General features: G+C 43.8%; 1 protein-coding gene across 2 annotated transcripts in view; it reads right to left on the bottom strand.

Moving 5' to 3' along the window:
• Positions 1–14831, bottom strand: part of LOC146199760 (uncharacterized) — a 37697-nt gene that overhangs the window by 3569 nt on the left and 19297 nt on the right. For both annotated transcript variants that reach the window (XM_084595239.1, XM_084595238.1), the window contains 2 exons: positions 12329–12562; positions 11569–11776 (listed from right to left, as the gene is read on the bottom strand). In XM_084595239.1, coding sequence (XP_084451365.1) covers positions 11569–11776; positions 12329–12562 — 442 coding nt within the window. The remainder of the gene's footprint in view (positions 1–11568; positions 11777–12328; positions 12563–14831) is intronic.

Below are 14831 nucleotides of genomic sequence, written 5' to 3'. Positions count from 1 at the left end.
TCTTTTCAGAGATGAGTGCGAAGTTGAAAAGGCATTGAACTTGCTTGCATAAAAAAGAATCGGATTAAAGATTTTGTTTTTCAGAAAGAGAAAACTGCAATTATCAAAGGCGTTTGACCTTGGAGGCTTGCTCCGAATCATAATTCAAATGCTTCAAAATTCCTGTTTCATTGCTCCAAAGCTGCTCCAAAATGCTCGAGCCTGCTTGCAGCCCTGAACACTAAATCTACATCATAGTGACAGTTTGAACTACCTGGACAGTCTGCGCGATGCGGACAGACATTGAAAAGATGTAAACATGCAGCACCGAACAATTTGCAGTTTATATGCGCAGTCGGTGTGCGCGACTGCACGGTTCGCATCGACTTGTGGCTGCGCATAAATATGTGTGACATTCATGAGTTCCTTGTGCTATGGATGAGCTTCGTCACAAGAAACAAACGAAAGCCGATGTATCACTCAAAGCACACAACTACTTTACAAGCGGCTGGGTTGGAAGCTGAAGGCCTGGGTTCGTGGCTGAAGCAGACGAACCCACGCGTTGCACAGTTACATGCGTGCTGTAAAATGCTTCTCTCAACTAAACCTTGCATCTCAAATTTCGCATAGAAATGACATTTGGTCGTCAGCTTTTTTATATCAGACTTGTTTGGAGTACTTGCCTCATTTGATCAATAGAAGTCGGATCTGATGACTTCTGGCACTGCACTGTCCATCATATAAACAAGAGAGATCACAATGCAGTGCCGAAGTAATCAGATTTGTGTAACCAACTAGCCTGCACAACTGAGAAGTCGGATGTTTGCACTCAGTACGGCGGCAAAGCAATAAAAGCTGCTGCCCCAGTGATTGCACTGATGATGCCACCTCGTTGCGTAGCTAGCTCGACGAGGTTTATTGTGATGTGAAATGAAACTTGAAATTCAGTGCAGTTTTGGCGAAACTAAGTTTGGCTATTCATAAAGATCTTCAAACCTTTCGCAAAACAACTATGTCTGCCTGCCTGCCTTCGCCGAATCTCTATGACAGTGTTGTTGCTATAAACAACACTATATGGCACCACAGGTGCCATATAGAGAGTGTGTGTGTGTGTGTGTGTGTGTGTGTGTGTGTGTGTGTGTGTGTGTGTGTGTGTGTGTGTGTGTGTGTGTGTGTGTGTGTGTGTGTGCGTGCGTGCGTGCGTGTGTGTGTGGGGGGGGGGGGGCTGGGACAGCAGTTTGGTTTGCTTTGCTGCTGCCACAAACAATGCGAACATCCAATCTTTGATCGAATGAGGCAAGTACCCCAAGCCAATTTGGTACATAATAAAAATACGGGCAGCCAAATTGCCATTGTAGCGCAAAATTTGAGCTGCAATAATTCAGCGGTTTAGCTGGCAGAAGCATTCTACGGCATGCATATAATTGTGCAACACACATTATTTATGGATTAGTGAAGCCTACTGGTAATTACTCAATTGAAGAACCCCCTTTTTTCTATGATTGCAACCCTAGTGTGTGTGTGTGTGTTATGATGACGGTGCACATAGATTCTAAACACCTAAAATAAGACCCCCCCCCCCCCCCCTATTATCACGACAATATCTTGATGAGATGGGCATAAAATTTTATTTGCCAAACAAACTCTACAAACATCTCCGATAAACACAATTGCAGTTCGCTTCAACTTCAAGTTGAGGCGGCCCTCTTCACACTCATCTGATGTCTGTTAAATCAACGCAGGCCTGTGAAACCTGCCGAGCTCTACTGAATGGCCGTTGATTCCAGACCCACCCATACGACGTTGAGCTATTGGGGTTGCTTTCGGCTAGCTTTTGGCATTCCGAGCTGCCAGCTGTCGTGTAGGGTCAGAATGCAGCAACACAAGAAGCCGAAGATCGTGCCATAAAGACGCAACACCACCTCGGAACTCCGACGGCTTTGGCTCTATGCGCTCTTCCTCTCAAAAGGCGAGTGCTTAGATTCGCTTGCGAACATTTTTTTCATTTTCTTTCACGAACTTAGGGAGGGGTTCTAAGAATTGACAGGGACATAGAATTGCGAAAATACGGTAATTAGAAAGCTGACAGTCCTAGTGGCTCCTAAGCCTGGTGGCAAAGGTCACTTTAGCTACCCTGAAGAGCTAGATAAGAAAGGAAAAGAATTCACAATAACAGATCAGAATATAAAGCCAGGTGCATTCCAAAAACATATTTGCAGTCTGATTCTCAGTCTATGAAATTTTGCAGAATTTGAAATTTAAAGTTCAAGTTGGGCTATCTGTTGCAGCATTTGTAGCTCCACTACCTTTCCTACACCCTCGGCAGGAATTAGTATGTCTAGGTGGCTGAGGAAAACTACAACTAAGCAGCTACAATGTATTGGCATAAATCAGATCCATCAATTGTCCTCTGCACTTTACCTACACGACCAAGCATGTCTCCAGTGCAGTTGCCCAAGCAATGCAGTAATCAACCCCTTAGCTGCAGCTGTCACCCGTTATTCACAGAGACTAGTGCACTCGGCTCTCCATCAAGTTGCTCTTTTGTGGCCAGAGTGACCAGATTTAGGTTGCAGCCTGTCTGCAGAGTAGAGGAGATTTGAGAAAGACTAGTACCCTGTTTCCAGTTCCTGCAATAGGCATGTTTAATGTGACCAAAAAACTGCATTCCAAGAGCCCAGTTTTCTTTTTAATCAGCACAAGATTTAACCATGGTTGAACGGTTTTGCATGGATTAGCATTTGTTTTTGGGCTTGTAGTGCCCCTCGCGCCGCTTATCGCAAGCCACGACACAGCGCTGGACAAAGAAGAAGAGGTTGGCACTAGGCGCCTCAGCGCAATAAAAAAATCAGTTCGAACCCGAACGCTGTCGGAGCTGGTTATTCCTGGTCTTAGCTCCGACAGGCTCTACTAATTAAGACCTTTTCAATTATATATGACTTGACGTTGTAAAGTTCAATTCTTAATCCCAATTAACAGTAATTAAGCCCTGCAATTACTCTAGTGCAAATGTATTCAATATAAGCTATCAAACAACGCTGTCACTTGCCGATAACTCGATGCTGTAGTGTAAAGTTCAATTTTTAATCACAATTAACTAATCAATTATTTTATATGAAATCATAATCAATAAAACTCAATTGTACTCAACATAGGCTATCCAGCAATATAATACTTGTATTCGACATAAGCTACGCAACGACATAACAATTTCATTCCTATGGCTTGGCTCGAAGGTTTAACATGTGCGCCTCGTGCAAAGCGACAAACACGCCGCTAGTAGCAGAGTTGAAAATAAATCCGGGAGTAGAGCTGGCCGTGTCATCTGCTCACTGTGTAGTTTTCTCATGGCATTTGCACCATTGCCTAAACAGCATCCGCTGCCAGTTCACTGTAACATAAACTACGGCGCACCTCCAGCAAGTTTTTCTATAGGCAAATGCTCGAAAGCTATAAGGAATGTGCTGGAGATTGTATTTACTCGTCCCAACTCTGCAAGCAATACAGCCGAGAGCACTGCTGTTCGAGTTCACTTCACATTAACAAGTCGCTTGTCATTCCTGTCTTGTATTTTGTTATGAAAGCACTCTAAACAATAGCGGCGCATCATCGTTAATATTGCAATGATCGCTACAATTCTCGTTTAGGTACAGGAAAAAAAAATATGCTGGTTACTGTAAACTTGATAGTTCCTTTACTTATTGCAATGCTGCATACTTTTGGGGCGCTTAATTTTTGAAGCCATTAACCCTTTGAAAGTTTTTGCCGTAAATGCACGGCAGCGGCTTTTCGTCCTGCACGGTCTTTGCTGTACCAGTATGGTTTCAATTAACAGGAGTTGGCCACCCTGGTGAAGTAATTGGCCGCAACCTCTCATAATTAGTTCCATAATACCACCGCCCTCAGTCACCAGCGGCTGCGGAACGACAGGCCACGGCGGCGGTCAGGCCTGTGACGCAGCAGGGGGTGCTAAGAACTTTTGGCTCCGCTGGACAGGCCGCCATTGGAAACTGACCCTGGCAACGCTTAATGCTAGAACCCTAGCTAGTGAAGCTAGTTTAGCAGTGCTGTTAGAGGAACCAGAGGGTATGAAATGGGATGTCATAGGGCTTAGTGAGGTTAGGAGGCCGAATGAGGCATATACTGTACTGAAGGATGAGCATGTACTGTGTTATTGAGGTTTACAGGAGAGGCGAGAACTAGGAGTAGGTTTCCTTGTCAATAAGTATATAGCGGGCAATATAGATGAATTCTATAGTATAAATGAGAGGCTGGCAGGCATCGTAATTGGGCTTAATAAGCGCTATAAACTGAAGGTTGTACACGCCTATGCACCCACATGTAGTCATAATGACCAGGCAGTTGAAAGCTTCTACGAAGATGTAGAATCGGCAATGCAAAAAGTAAAGACACAGTATACTGTACTAATGGGCGACTTCTATGCCAAGGTAGGGAAAAAGCAGGCAGGAGACCAGGCAGTAGGTGACTATGGCATTGGCTTTAGGAATAGCAGGGGGGAGTTACTAGTTGAGTTTGCAGAGCGCAATAACTTAAGAATCATGAATACCTTCTTCAGCAAACGGAAGAACCGGAAATGGACATGGAAAAGTCCTAACGGGGAGACTAAAAATGAAATTGACTTCATGCTGTGTTCAACCCCCGCCATTATGCAAGATGTAGAGGTAATCGGGAAAGTGCGATGCAGTGACCACAGAATGGTGAGGTCCCGAATTAGCTTAAATCTGAAGAAGGAACGCAACAGATTAGTAAGAAAGAGACCCATCAATGAATTACAGGTGAGGGGGAGGGCAGAAGAGTTCAGGATCTCGCTACAGAATAGATATTCTGCTCTAACCGAGGTTGGCGACATTACCCTAGAAGCAATGAACAATAATTTCAGAGATATCATTAGTAAGTGCGCTGTAGAAGTAGGCGGTAGGATAGTTAGAGAGGATACCGGTAAGCTGTCTAAGGAGACGAAAGATTTGATTAAGAAACGCTAGAATATGAAAGCTTCCAATCCAACAGACCAGATAGAATTGACCGAGATATCAAAGCTAATCAATAAGCGCAAGGTGGCCGATATAAGGAAGTAGTATAACATGGAGAAAATTGAGCATGCTGTAAAGAACGGGGAAAGCCTTAAAGCGGTAAAGAAGAAATTGGGCATAGGCAAAAACCAGATGTATGCGATAAGGGACAAGGCAAGCAACGTCATCACGAATATGGACAAGATAGTCAAAGTAGCCGAGGAGTTCTATACAGATCTCTACAGCAGCCAAAGCACTCAGGACTGTAATGAGATTGGCGGTAGACAAAAACAGTCAGACGTTCCACCAGTGATGAAGGACGAGGTCATGAAAGCATTAGAAACTATGAAAAGGGGGAAATCAGCTGGAGGGGATCAGATAACTACAGATTTGTTAAAGGACGGGGGAGATATCGTGCTAGAAAAACTGGCCACCCTGTATACGCAGTGCCTGGTGCCATCGACGGTACCGGAACCATGGAAGAATGCAAACATCCTCATTCATAAGAAAGGCGACTCTAAGGACCTTAACAATTACAGACCAATCAGCTTACTGTCTGTTACATATAAGGTATTTACTAAGGTAATCGCTGATAGAATCAGGACAACCTTAGACTGCAATCAAGCAAAGGATCAAGCAGGTTTTTGGAAACGGTACTCTACTATCGATCATATCCATACCATCAACCAGGTGATAGAAGAATGCTCGGAATATAACCAGCCCTTATACATAGCATTCATTGATTACGAAAAAGCATTTTACTCGGTAGAAACCTCGGCAGTGATGCAGGCATTGCGAAATCAGAGGGTAGACGAGCCGTACGTGAAAGTGCTGGAAGATATATATAGTGGCTGCACAGCAACCATAGTTCTGCATAAAGAAAGTAACAAAATTCCCATAAAGAAAGGTGTTAGGCAAGGAGACACTATCTCCCCAGTACTATTCACAGCTTGCTTAGAGGAAGTATTCAGAGACTTGGAATGGCAGCAGTTAGGGATAAGAGTAGATGCAGAATACCTCAGTAATCTGCGATTTGCTGATGACATTGCCTTGCTAAGCAACTCGGGGGATGAACTGCAAATAATGATTGGTGACCTAGACAGGAAGAGTAGAAAGGTAGGCTTGAAAGGTAGGCTTGAAAATCAATATGCAGAAGACTAAGGTAATGTTCAACAGCCTCGGGAAGGAACAGCAGTTTACATTAGGTAGCGAAGCACTGGAAGTAGTAGGCGAATATGTCTACTTAGGACAGGTAGTAACCGCAGATCCGGACCATGAAAAAAAAAAAAAAATAACAAGAATAAGATTGGGATGGAGCGCATTTGGCAAGCACTCACAGATTATGACTAGCAGCTTACCGGTATCGCTCAAGAGGAAAGTATACAACAGTTGCATCTTACCTGTACTCACCTATGGGGCCGAAACGTGGAGGCTAACCAAGAGAGTTCTACTTAAGTTGAGGACAACCCAGAGGGCTATGGAACGAAAAATGGTAGGGGTAACATTAAGAGATAGGAAGTGTGCAGAGTGGGTCAGAGAAATAACTCAAGTTACTGACATTCTAGTGGAAATTAAGAAGAAGAAATGGGCACGGGCAGGACATGCAAGTGCGAAGAGAGGATAACCGATGGTCGCTTAGGGTAACAAACTGGATTCCAAGGGAAGGAATGCGTAGCAGGGGGCGGCAGAAAGTTAGATGGGCGCATGAAGTTAAGAAGTTCGCAAGGGTCAAGTGGATGCAGCTAGCACAGAACCGGGTTAATTGGAAAAATATGAGAGAGGCCTTTGCCCTGCGGTGGATATAGTCAGGCTAATGATGATGATAATGGTTTCAATCCTCCGTTTGAAATTTCGCGCCCTAATGACAATACATGCTCACTGGGAGGTGCGCCTCCTCCTAGGGAGGCGCACGGGTGCACAGGCTAGGTGAAGGTCAAAGAGAAGCAATCCATCGGTGCTTGACTTCTGCAGTGAGTAGAGCTCTAGCTTTCAAACCTACGTGTCCAAGGCGTTTAGTTCAGCAGTGATTTTGTTCAAAGTAGTGTAGATGACTCTTATCGAGAATTTTTTTTAATTGTGGAAGTGCCTGTTCTGATGCATCACGAAGATGGAAACTACAGGCAAACGTGACAAACTAAAAACTAATCCAGTTTCGAGCATAAGGCAAGAATTGGCGAGTTTTAGCGTCCATTCATGCTGCTTCCACCTTCAAAGCAATATATACCTCACAGATCACAGCTTTGAGTGGTCAGTGCTTCAACTAAGAACAGAAAATATTGTGGCAGCATCTGGCATTCAAAGTTAAAACACTACACCAGCAAAGAGAAGAGGAGTATTTCTTTTTGCCATAGGGCACACTCGAGAGAGCGTCAGTTCAGTTCAGTCGTGTCTGACTCTTCGTGACCCTATGGACCATATCACGCCACGCTTTCCGGTCTCTGACTATCTTCCGAACATCACATAACTTCACCTGCAGCGCCTCGAGGATGCCATCTAACCACCGCGTTCACTGCCTACCCCTTCTCCGGTGACCCTCAACCTTTCCCAACATCAAATCTTTCTCCAGCGACTCCTCTCCTCATCAGATGACCAAAGTAGCTGGGCTTTAACCGAGACAGCGTAAACCATGATAAATTATGATGAAAAGACATATAAAAAGAAAGATACGCGCTTTCGTTAAGCAAGCTATGCAATCATGGCCAAAACTGTGCGACTCAGCCATCTGAGGCCATCAATGTGACTGATTTGGCAAAACGCATTAGCAAGCACCTTTTTTGCTGCAGCATTCCTTGTTGCTTGATGTGATTAGATGCTGCATCACCACAATAACGATTCGTTTGTTACGCTGTGCTCTCTGGAGTCCAAGTGTCCACCCAAAGAAAATTGCACACCCTGTTCTGCACGGGCTCCCTAAGACTGCCTAAAGCAATGGCCACTATTCAAACGACACAAAGTGGCTCCATTCATTGTACTGACTGTTGCAATACTATAGGCAACCTGCAGTGGCCAGGCGGCGCTAGTGGAGCGCAGCGTTCAGCGCCGCCAACGGCGGCGCCGAGTAATCTGAGTAGGCTGGCGCGGTCGGGTTGCGTTCGCGTTGTACGGCTAGAAGCATCTCGGCTCTCATTTTCTGCAGTTTTAAGGCAATCGAATGTCTTGAGAGCTACTTCCGAAAACCAATACTGACGAAAGGACACCGCCTGTTCGAGAATGCTCATGTTTAAAACGTGAACGGTGTCGACGTCACCGCGAAGTGCGCGCCGCTCGCGACGGAACACCCGCGCGCACAGCTTTGAATGTCGCGTGAGTAGACGGAATTTTTTTTAACGAAATTTATTCTCTCAGGGCATTAGTCGGATATGTTATGATGAATTAAGAAATAATTAAATGAATGAAAAATGTTGTAAACGTAGCTTTTCATTCACCTATTGCGTTCACACCTCATACCCAAACATTGAAAGTGCAGAGAGAACCTGAGAAGAGATTGATCGCCGTTTCTTTTTTTTTGTTCTTGCTGTTTGATTACAGCAGCATAATAATTTCCTCGCGGTTTTCTTTAAAGTTTAATACCATGACGAACACTTTTGTTCGTGGTGCACCTTTCGACAGTGCCGCGGAAGTTACAGGAGGCATGGTGCGGTACCCGCCACGGACGTCGTGGCGATTGCAAGCACTGTGCGGTTGTAGCGTGCGTCATCAACGAAAACTGTGCGTGCCGGGGGCGGAGAGTAGGGGGCCTCCTACACCGTTGGAAAAATAAAGTCCTGAACAACAACAATAACTGGCATGCATTTTGTATCTCCGTACCTCAAGCTTGGGGAAAGCCGGCGGGAAATGCTGGCACTCAACGGCAAAGCTTTCGTAACGGAGGTCGTTAAGAGTTAGAATTTTTTACTCTTGTTACTAATGATGAAATATTCTATCGTCTGAGACAAGAGACTCTTGAGTAGCTTGAGCAGTCGGTGAAAGAAATATTTGGCGCGGAACAATAGAACGAAGTTCCATTCTCAGCGTACACAGTATCACGGGCCTCTACACTCCGCCACTTCAACTTTTTCAGCACCTTAAGAACTAATTTACAGATAAATATGCTTATTGAAATCTGTAATTGGAAGTTTTGAAGATATTTTGGCTTTGTGGTTCCGAATAGACACCGCATTAGAAATCCGGTTCACAGATCCACGAACATTTTTTTTTTTTTATTTCGCCTCCGTTGAAATGCGGCTGGAATACGATGCTGCGGCTGCACGGCATTGTTGATTTTCTGGACGTATGCCACTCGATCTTGCACAGCATATACCAGTACACGCCAAATTTTACAGCGCGTACTGAGTAGTGTGTTCCAACCAGCGTGCGACTCCCCGAGTCAGAAGTTTATACCGTTTCCTCCGCTCACGGGCAATCGTCTTATTTTAGCGTCTTGGCGTCTGTACGCCAATGGCCCCATAACAAAACAAATTTCAGTTACATTACTCTCTTGCAGCCAATATCTCCTTCTCTCATCATTCTCCCCAGGTTCTCCCAGCAAGCGGTACGCTTAGGTCTCCTTCGTGATTGTGGTAGTCTTTCTAGCCGCCCTTGCGCTTATTTTTATTCTTGTTCACATCCGTAGTAGTTGAAGCATCGCACGAGACCACTGAAGTCACTAAATGAGTAAATCATACTCACTGGGATAACAAAACGCGAACGCAGAAAGAACACAGCGGCCGCAACATATACGGCGTCAGCTTCTGCGCCGACTCAGTATTAGCTCCCGTCGGCCGCCAGGTGGCGCCACATGTCTCAGCAAACTCCATTGCAGGTTGCCTATACCTGAACCATAAGACATTTATCAGCTAAAGCGCTCACCCACTAGCGCTGAAATTTGGCGCATAGATGGCATATGACCGTCTATCCTTTTCCATGCTAAGCTTAGACGACATACTTGCCCTATTTAATCAGATTTAATCAGATATCCATGTTGTCTGCAGCATCAGCTTCCTAAAACAATCAGTCCGCCATCTCATGAATATAAGCGCAACATGAAAGAATGAATTTTTTTTTGTGTGCAAGAAACACAGGACAAAGCAAGGATAAAGATGCCGGATAAGCGCTGAATCCTGAGGGGGTGGCAGGCGGCATTGAGCAGCGAGGCTTGCTCGACTACATCAACAAATGCTGAGCGTAGGAAATGTTTGCACAAGTTACCCTAAAAGGCAGTTTTGTTTCGTGCCTGACAGAATTAAGTGATTGAATGCAGCGGCTTTTGAGTCGCTGCATTCGTCCTTCTGTCATCAGTGGCAGAGCACTGTTTAGATGTTGAATAAAATACTGTGGCTTTGTTTTCTCCTGCGAAGTACGAGCACGGTATCTTTGGTATGAGACTACAGTAAGGAACAAGCCAAGTAATGGCTATGACTGTGACTTGGCTATGTGTGCTTCATGTGCACAAAGTTCCAGGTAAGCTTTCACCTCTCCATCATCTGCAGAAGTGGGAAAAGTGGATGAAAACATTTCAAATCATTGGTACTAATGGCAGGGTAAAGAGGCGCGATGCCAAAAGCTTCCCGAGGTGGCTATTCGCAACATCATTCATTCGAACCTAGACTTTCGTGTAGATGTGCTGCACCGATGTTTCAGTCCTCAGCCCTCAGCCTTGACCCGAGTCGAGCTTTGAAAAGAACAGGTCTTTTTCAAAGGCACATCATGGCACCCTAACTCAACCATACGGGAGTTTCAATGAGCCATACGGTTCAAATTATGAGGATGGTTTCACAACACGTGTACCAAAAAAAAAATTCTAACGAAGAATTTTCGTGTGACATAGAGAGGCCTTAAATAACATTTATAGTTTGCGTATAATTAAAGGTGACATTTTCATGAATGCTTTCGATTATCTCTATAAAAAAAAAAAAAAAGCCAGCACTCACAAGGTGTAACTGGATTATGCTATGACCTCATAGCAATTTCCTAAGCTTTAAATGTTCATTTAGTTGAGCTAAACACAAATCAAACTGCAAAAGCCCTCAAAATTTCAACAAATATAAATTCTGAACTGTGGGACTTAATGTCCCAAAGCAACAAAGTGGTTACGAGAGACACAATGATCCGATACTATTTGAGCAAAATGCAAGCAGCAAGAAAAGCAAGACTTCTTGCTCTTCCTCAGACAAAGAACAGAGAGCAATACTTTAGACATATTGGCATCTTAGAAGAAACCTCAAAGCCATGTGAACTTCTGCTGTCTACACTAAAATCCTTTTCAATCCAAAAGAATGCTACATGTATTACAATTACCCAGGTTTAAAAAACAAAAAATAAACTAACTGTGATATGCTGGCACTTATTCACAGCTTGAGAAGACTCAATACGAACATAACAACATATGCCATGACATATGCTCAGTGTCTGACAACTAAATATGCACAAACATGTCCGTGAACCAACAACAAACATACACATCAAAAAGGCGACCCAAAAGCTGGCATTTTTCTATACAAGAAGATGCAAGATGAGCATACCTGCAGCACACGCAAAAGTAAACTGCGAGAAACAATTGCAAAAGCAATGTAAACGGTACCTCTGGATCTTTAACAGCTACGGCAGCCTTGTAATCCTCTGTAAGCTCCTTTAACTGGGCCCGCGCTTCCTTGTTTCGCTGCTCACGAGACTGAAGGGCCGCATCTTGCGGCTGTCCTACTGACTTACGGCGCTGAAGATGTTCTTCCTCTCCGCCCATGAGCTCCAGCTTTTTTTGCAGCATGTGTTTTGCGTGTTCCGCTTCAACCCTGCAAGTGCAGAGTAGTACAGCATGGTTTATAAAATTTAGTCACAAAAAGACACCAGCTATGAGGGAGGTCACGGTGGAGGGCCCGAATAATTTCATCTTCTCTAACACGCATGACTAACATCGCGCAGAACACAGGCAACACTGCTTCCATCAGAACGCAGCTGCTGCGCCCAAGATCAAACCTGCGTCCTCGGGGCTCAGCAGACAAGAGCTCTAACCACTAAGCCGCTCCGGCAAGGCTACTTGAAGCACCAGCAAGCACCTCTACCCACATTTATGCGCATGCCCATCAATTCTCTTTTGCACTACATATATGGAAGACAGCCAGTTACCGAGCAGCGCATTCGTACTGGCACAAGAATGCAGATGGAATGCATTGAAGATTAGCGTCCTCACGAGGCATCCTAAAGGCAAGTGCTTTTCGTCAGTTCGCTGAAATTTCACAGCACATAACTACCAAGAGAAGGCTTTGCAAGCTCATTTAAGGCAAACTATGGAAAAGTTAAATAAAAAAAAGGACTATTCCTACTAATCAGAGACCTGCACTCACCGCTTTTTTTCTTGGGCTTCTTTGATCTCCTGCAGATCCGTTAGCTCAGCAATCTTGGCTTCAAACTTGTCTGTAGTTGAAAGAATTTTGTTGTAGGCGTCACTCATTTCAGGCACTAAACTGAGCTTTTTCTCGATGGCAGACAGCTTGGTTTGCAAGTCTTCGATAGCCGACGTAAGCCCAGTCAACGTTTCTGTGTCGGCTGCGATGCTCTCCTTTCGAGCAATTGGATCCCTGGAATCGGATTGAATTGCATCCTACAGTTTACTTTCCCAGAATAAAAAGAGCACGCTTGCGCAGAAAAGAAAGAAGTGAGCCACATGGCGCTCAAGCTTCAGCCAAGCCTGCGTTAGATGAAATATGACTCAATTCAAACAAGCCAATGCAGCAAGTAAGCTCTCAAAAAGATGTTTAACTATGCAGCACTCGCTTACGTATACCAAACATTCCGAACAAATACAAAAGAACTTTGTTGCAGTGAAGACGGCTGTAACAAAACAGCAAAGTTTGCTTAAAATTAAGAAGCCTCAAAAACCACAATACATTGCCCAGCCATCGCAGCCCCCATTTTATACAACTTGCTCCAAATGTATGAGGGCTAAATAAAATAGCATCCAGATGCTAGCCTAAGCAGTTTCAATATTCAAAGAGAAAAACCTGCAAATTAACTTACCCCAGAGTTTTCTAGCACTAATCTAAATGCTTCTGTCAATCATAAGGATACTTCTTAGAATACTGATGATGTATATATTGGCACTGCCTTTATACAAGGCATCCCAGCTAAAATAGATCAAGATTTTGTTTTTGTTTTATTGAAAGCACTCTTCCAAACTGAAAAGAAGTCAGTATTGTCAGGAGTCACGTAAAGTGCCGGCTACCATTTTTTTCATTCGGCTCACTTGAGTAAATTAAGTGACATCAACAACTCAAAATTTTAAATACAGCCTTAAATGATAAACTGAATAACAAGGTTGTTGCGTGTCATGAAAACACAAATCCGGCGGCACCCTAGCAAGGCATGCGATGAGAGCGTGGTAATCATTGAGCACTCATGTGCATGGAGAATGGTATCAAGTGGTATTCTTTAAAACTTTTCTAGCTTTCACTGTTTCCCAATAAAAAATGCTATGCTAAGGCTGCCTTGTTGGAATCGCCTTGGTCAGACCACTTTTATGGCGTTCAACCACTTTCCTATTCGCATCAGAGCGTTTAAAGCCATAACTAAAGACTTCGTTAAATCCAATGAGTTATTCAAGCAGACATATTGACAAGAAAACTGGCCCATAATTTACATAAATCCTAACAAGATTCATTTGTTTTCAAGCTAGAAGAACACTTAGAGTTTCCTTCTTTTTTTTTAACCTTGGCCCATTTTATCTGAGACAAGCGTGGCGGAGGGTGCCATCTAAATTTAATCAAGCTCTTTAAGAAAGCTGGCCACCCCAGCCCAGTGAAGCCAACAACCGGCTGTTAAGGGTCACATGGACTAGCCTACAGTATTCTTTTAGTTCCCCGAGATTAATTACTAAAGTATATTTAGTCATTTTTTTAGTTATTCGCTTTAGGAAGAAGAGCCAATGAAGAAGTTGTGGACCACCTTGAAAAACAGCTGGATGAAATGTTTGCACCAGGGCATTATTTAGGTGCTCTTTACTGGGCCATGGCCAGACCTGAGCGGCGGCGGCAGCGCGAGTTTTCGTGTGGCCTGCTCACTGGCTGCGTATACAACTGCGGATCTAACCAACTCTGGTTGTTCGCTTCTGTGGCGGCGGGTGGTGCGTGCCTGGTTTCCTGTCTTCTTAAAGTGCTCATTTGTGAGATACAGGGTGCCTAAATAAAGACAAAGCAATGTTGAGGGTTCATATACTTCACGAAATTCAAGCATGATAAGATATTTTCGTTATAAAGTTGGCTGCTAAAAACTACAAAGAAAAGAAATCACCCTCCCATTTTATAAAACTAGGCAGAGTACACAATATAAACAGAGGCCTTAAATGAAGAAGCTGTACTTTGATTTATTTCATATGCTGATCCTTCGCAGAAAGTAAATTGAATGCGAATGTGGGCCCCTGCCGGAATGAACAAGCTTCAAAAGCAAGCTGAAGTGAATGTGATCATCGGTAAATACAGACTAAACAGGTGAAATCTTTGGCTTCCTCTCTCTAGCTGCAGTGTGCGTGCAGATTTTCTACATTAATATTATTGGGTGCAGACAGCCCACAATATTAATGAATGCACTAACAGGTAATATATGCAAGTTATTCCTTCTGGCACAGCCAAAGATTAGCATGCAAATGTTTTTGACATATATTTAATATGAATCACCAGTGATTTAACATGGTTACACTGAACTGGGACACCCGTTAAATGTTTTACATGCATGGCAATATTAGCGAACGCTTCTACAATATGAGTATGGGAGATCAAGCTCACTGAGCTTCAAAAATGCACGGTCCCTTAGTTTTATACATTTAATGTAAATTCTGATTTAAGTATCTCTTTG

The sequence above is a fragment of the Amblyomma maculatum genome, chromosome 2 (assembly GCF_055883805.1).
Source record: "Amblyomma maculatum isolate TAMU_Amacu chromosome 2, ASM5588380v1, whole genome shotgun sequence".
Lineage (NCBI taxonomy): Eukaryota > Metazoa > Arthropoda > Arachnida > Ixodida > Ixodidae > Amblyomma > Amblyomma maculatum.
This window is presented reverse-complemented; position numbering and strand designations above follow the sequence as displayed.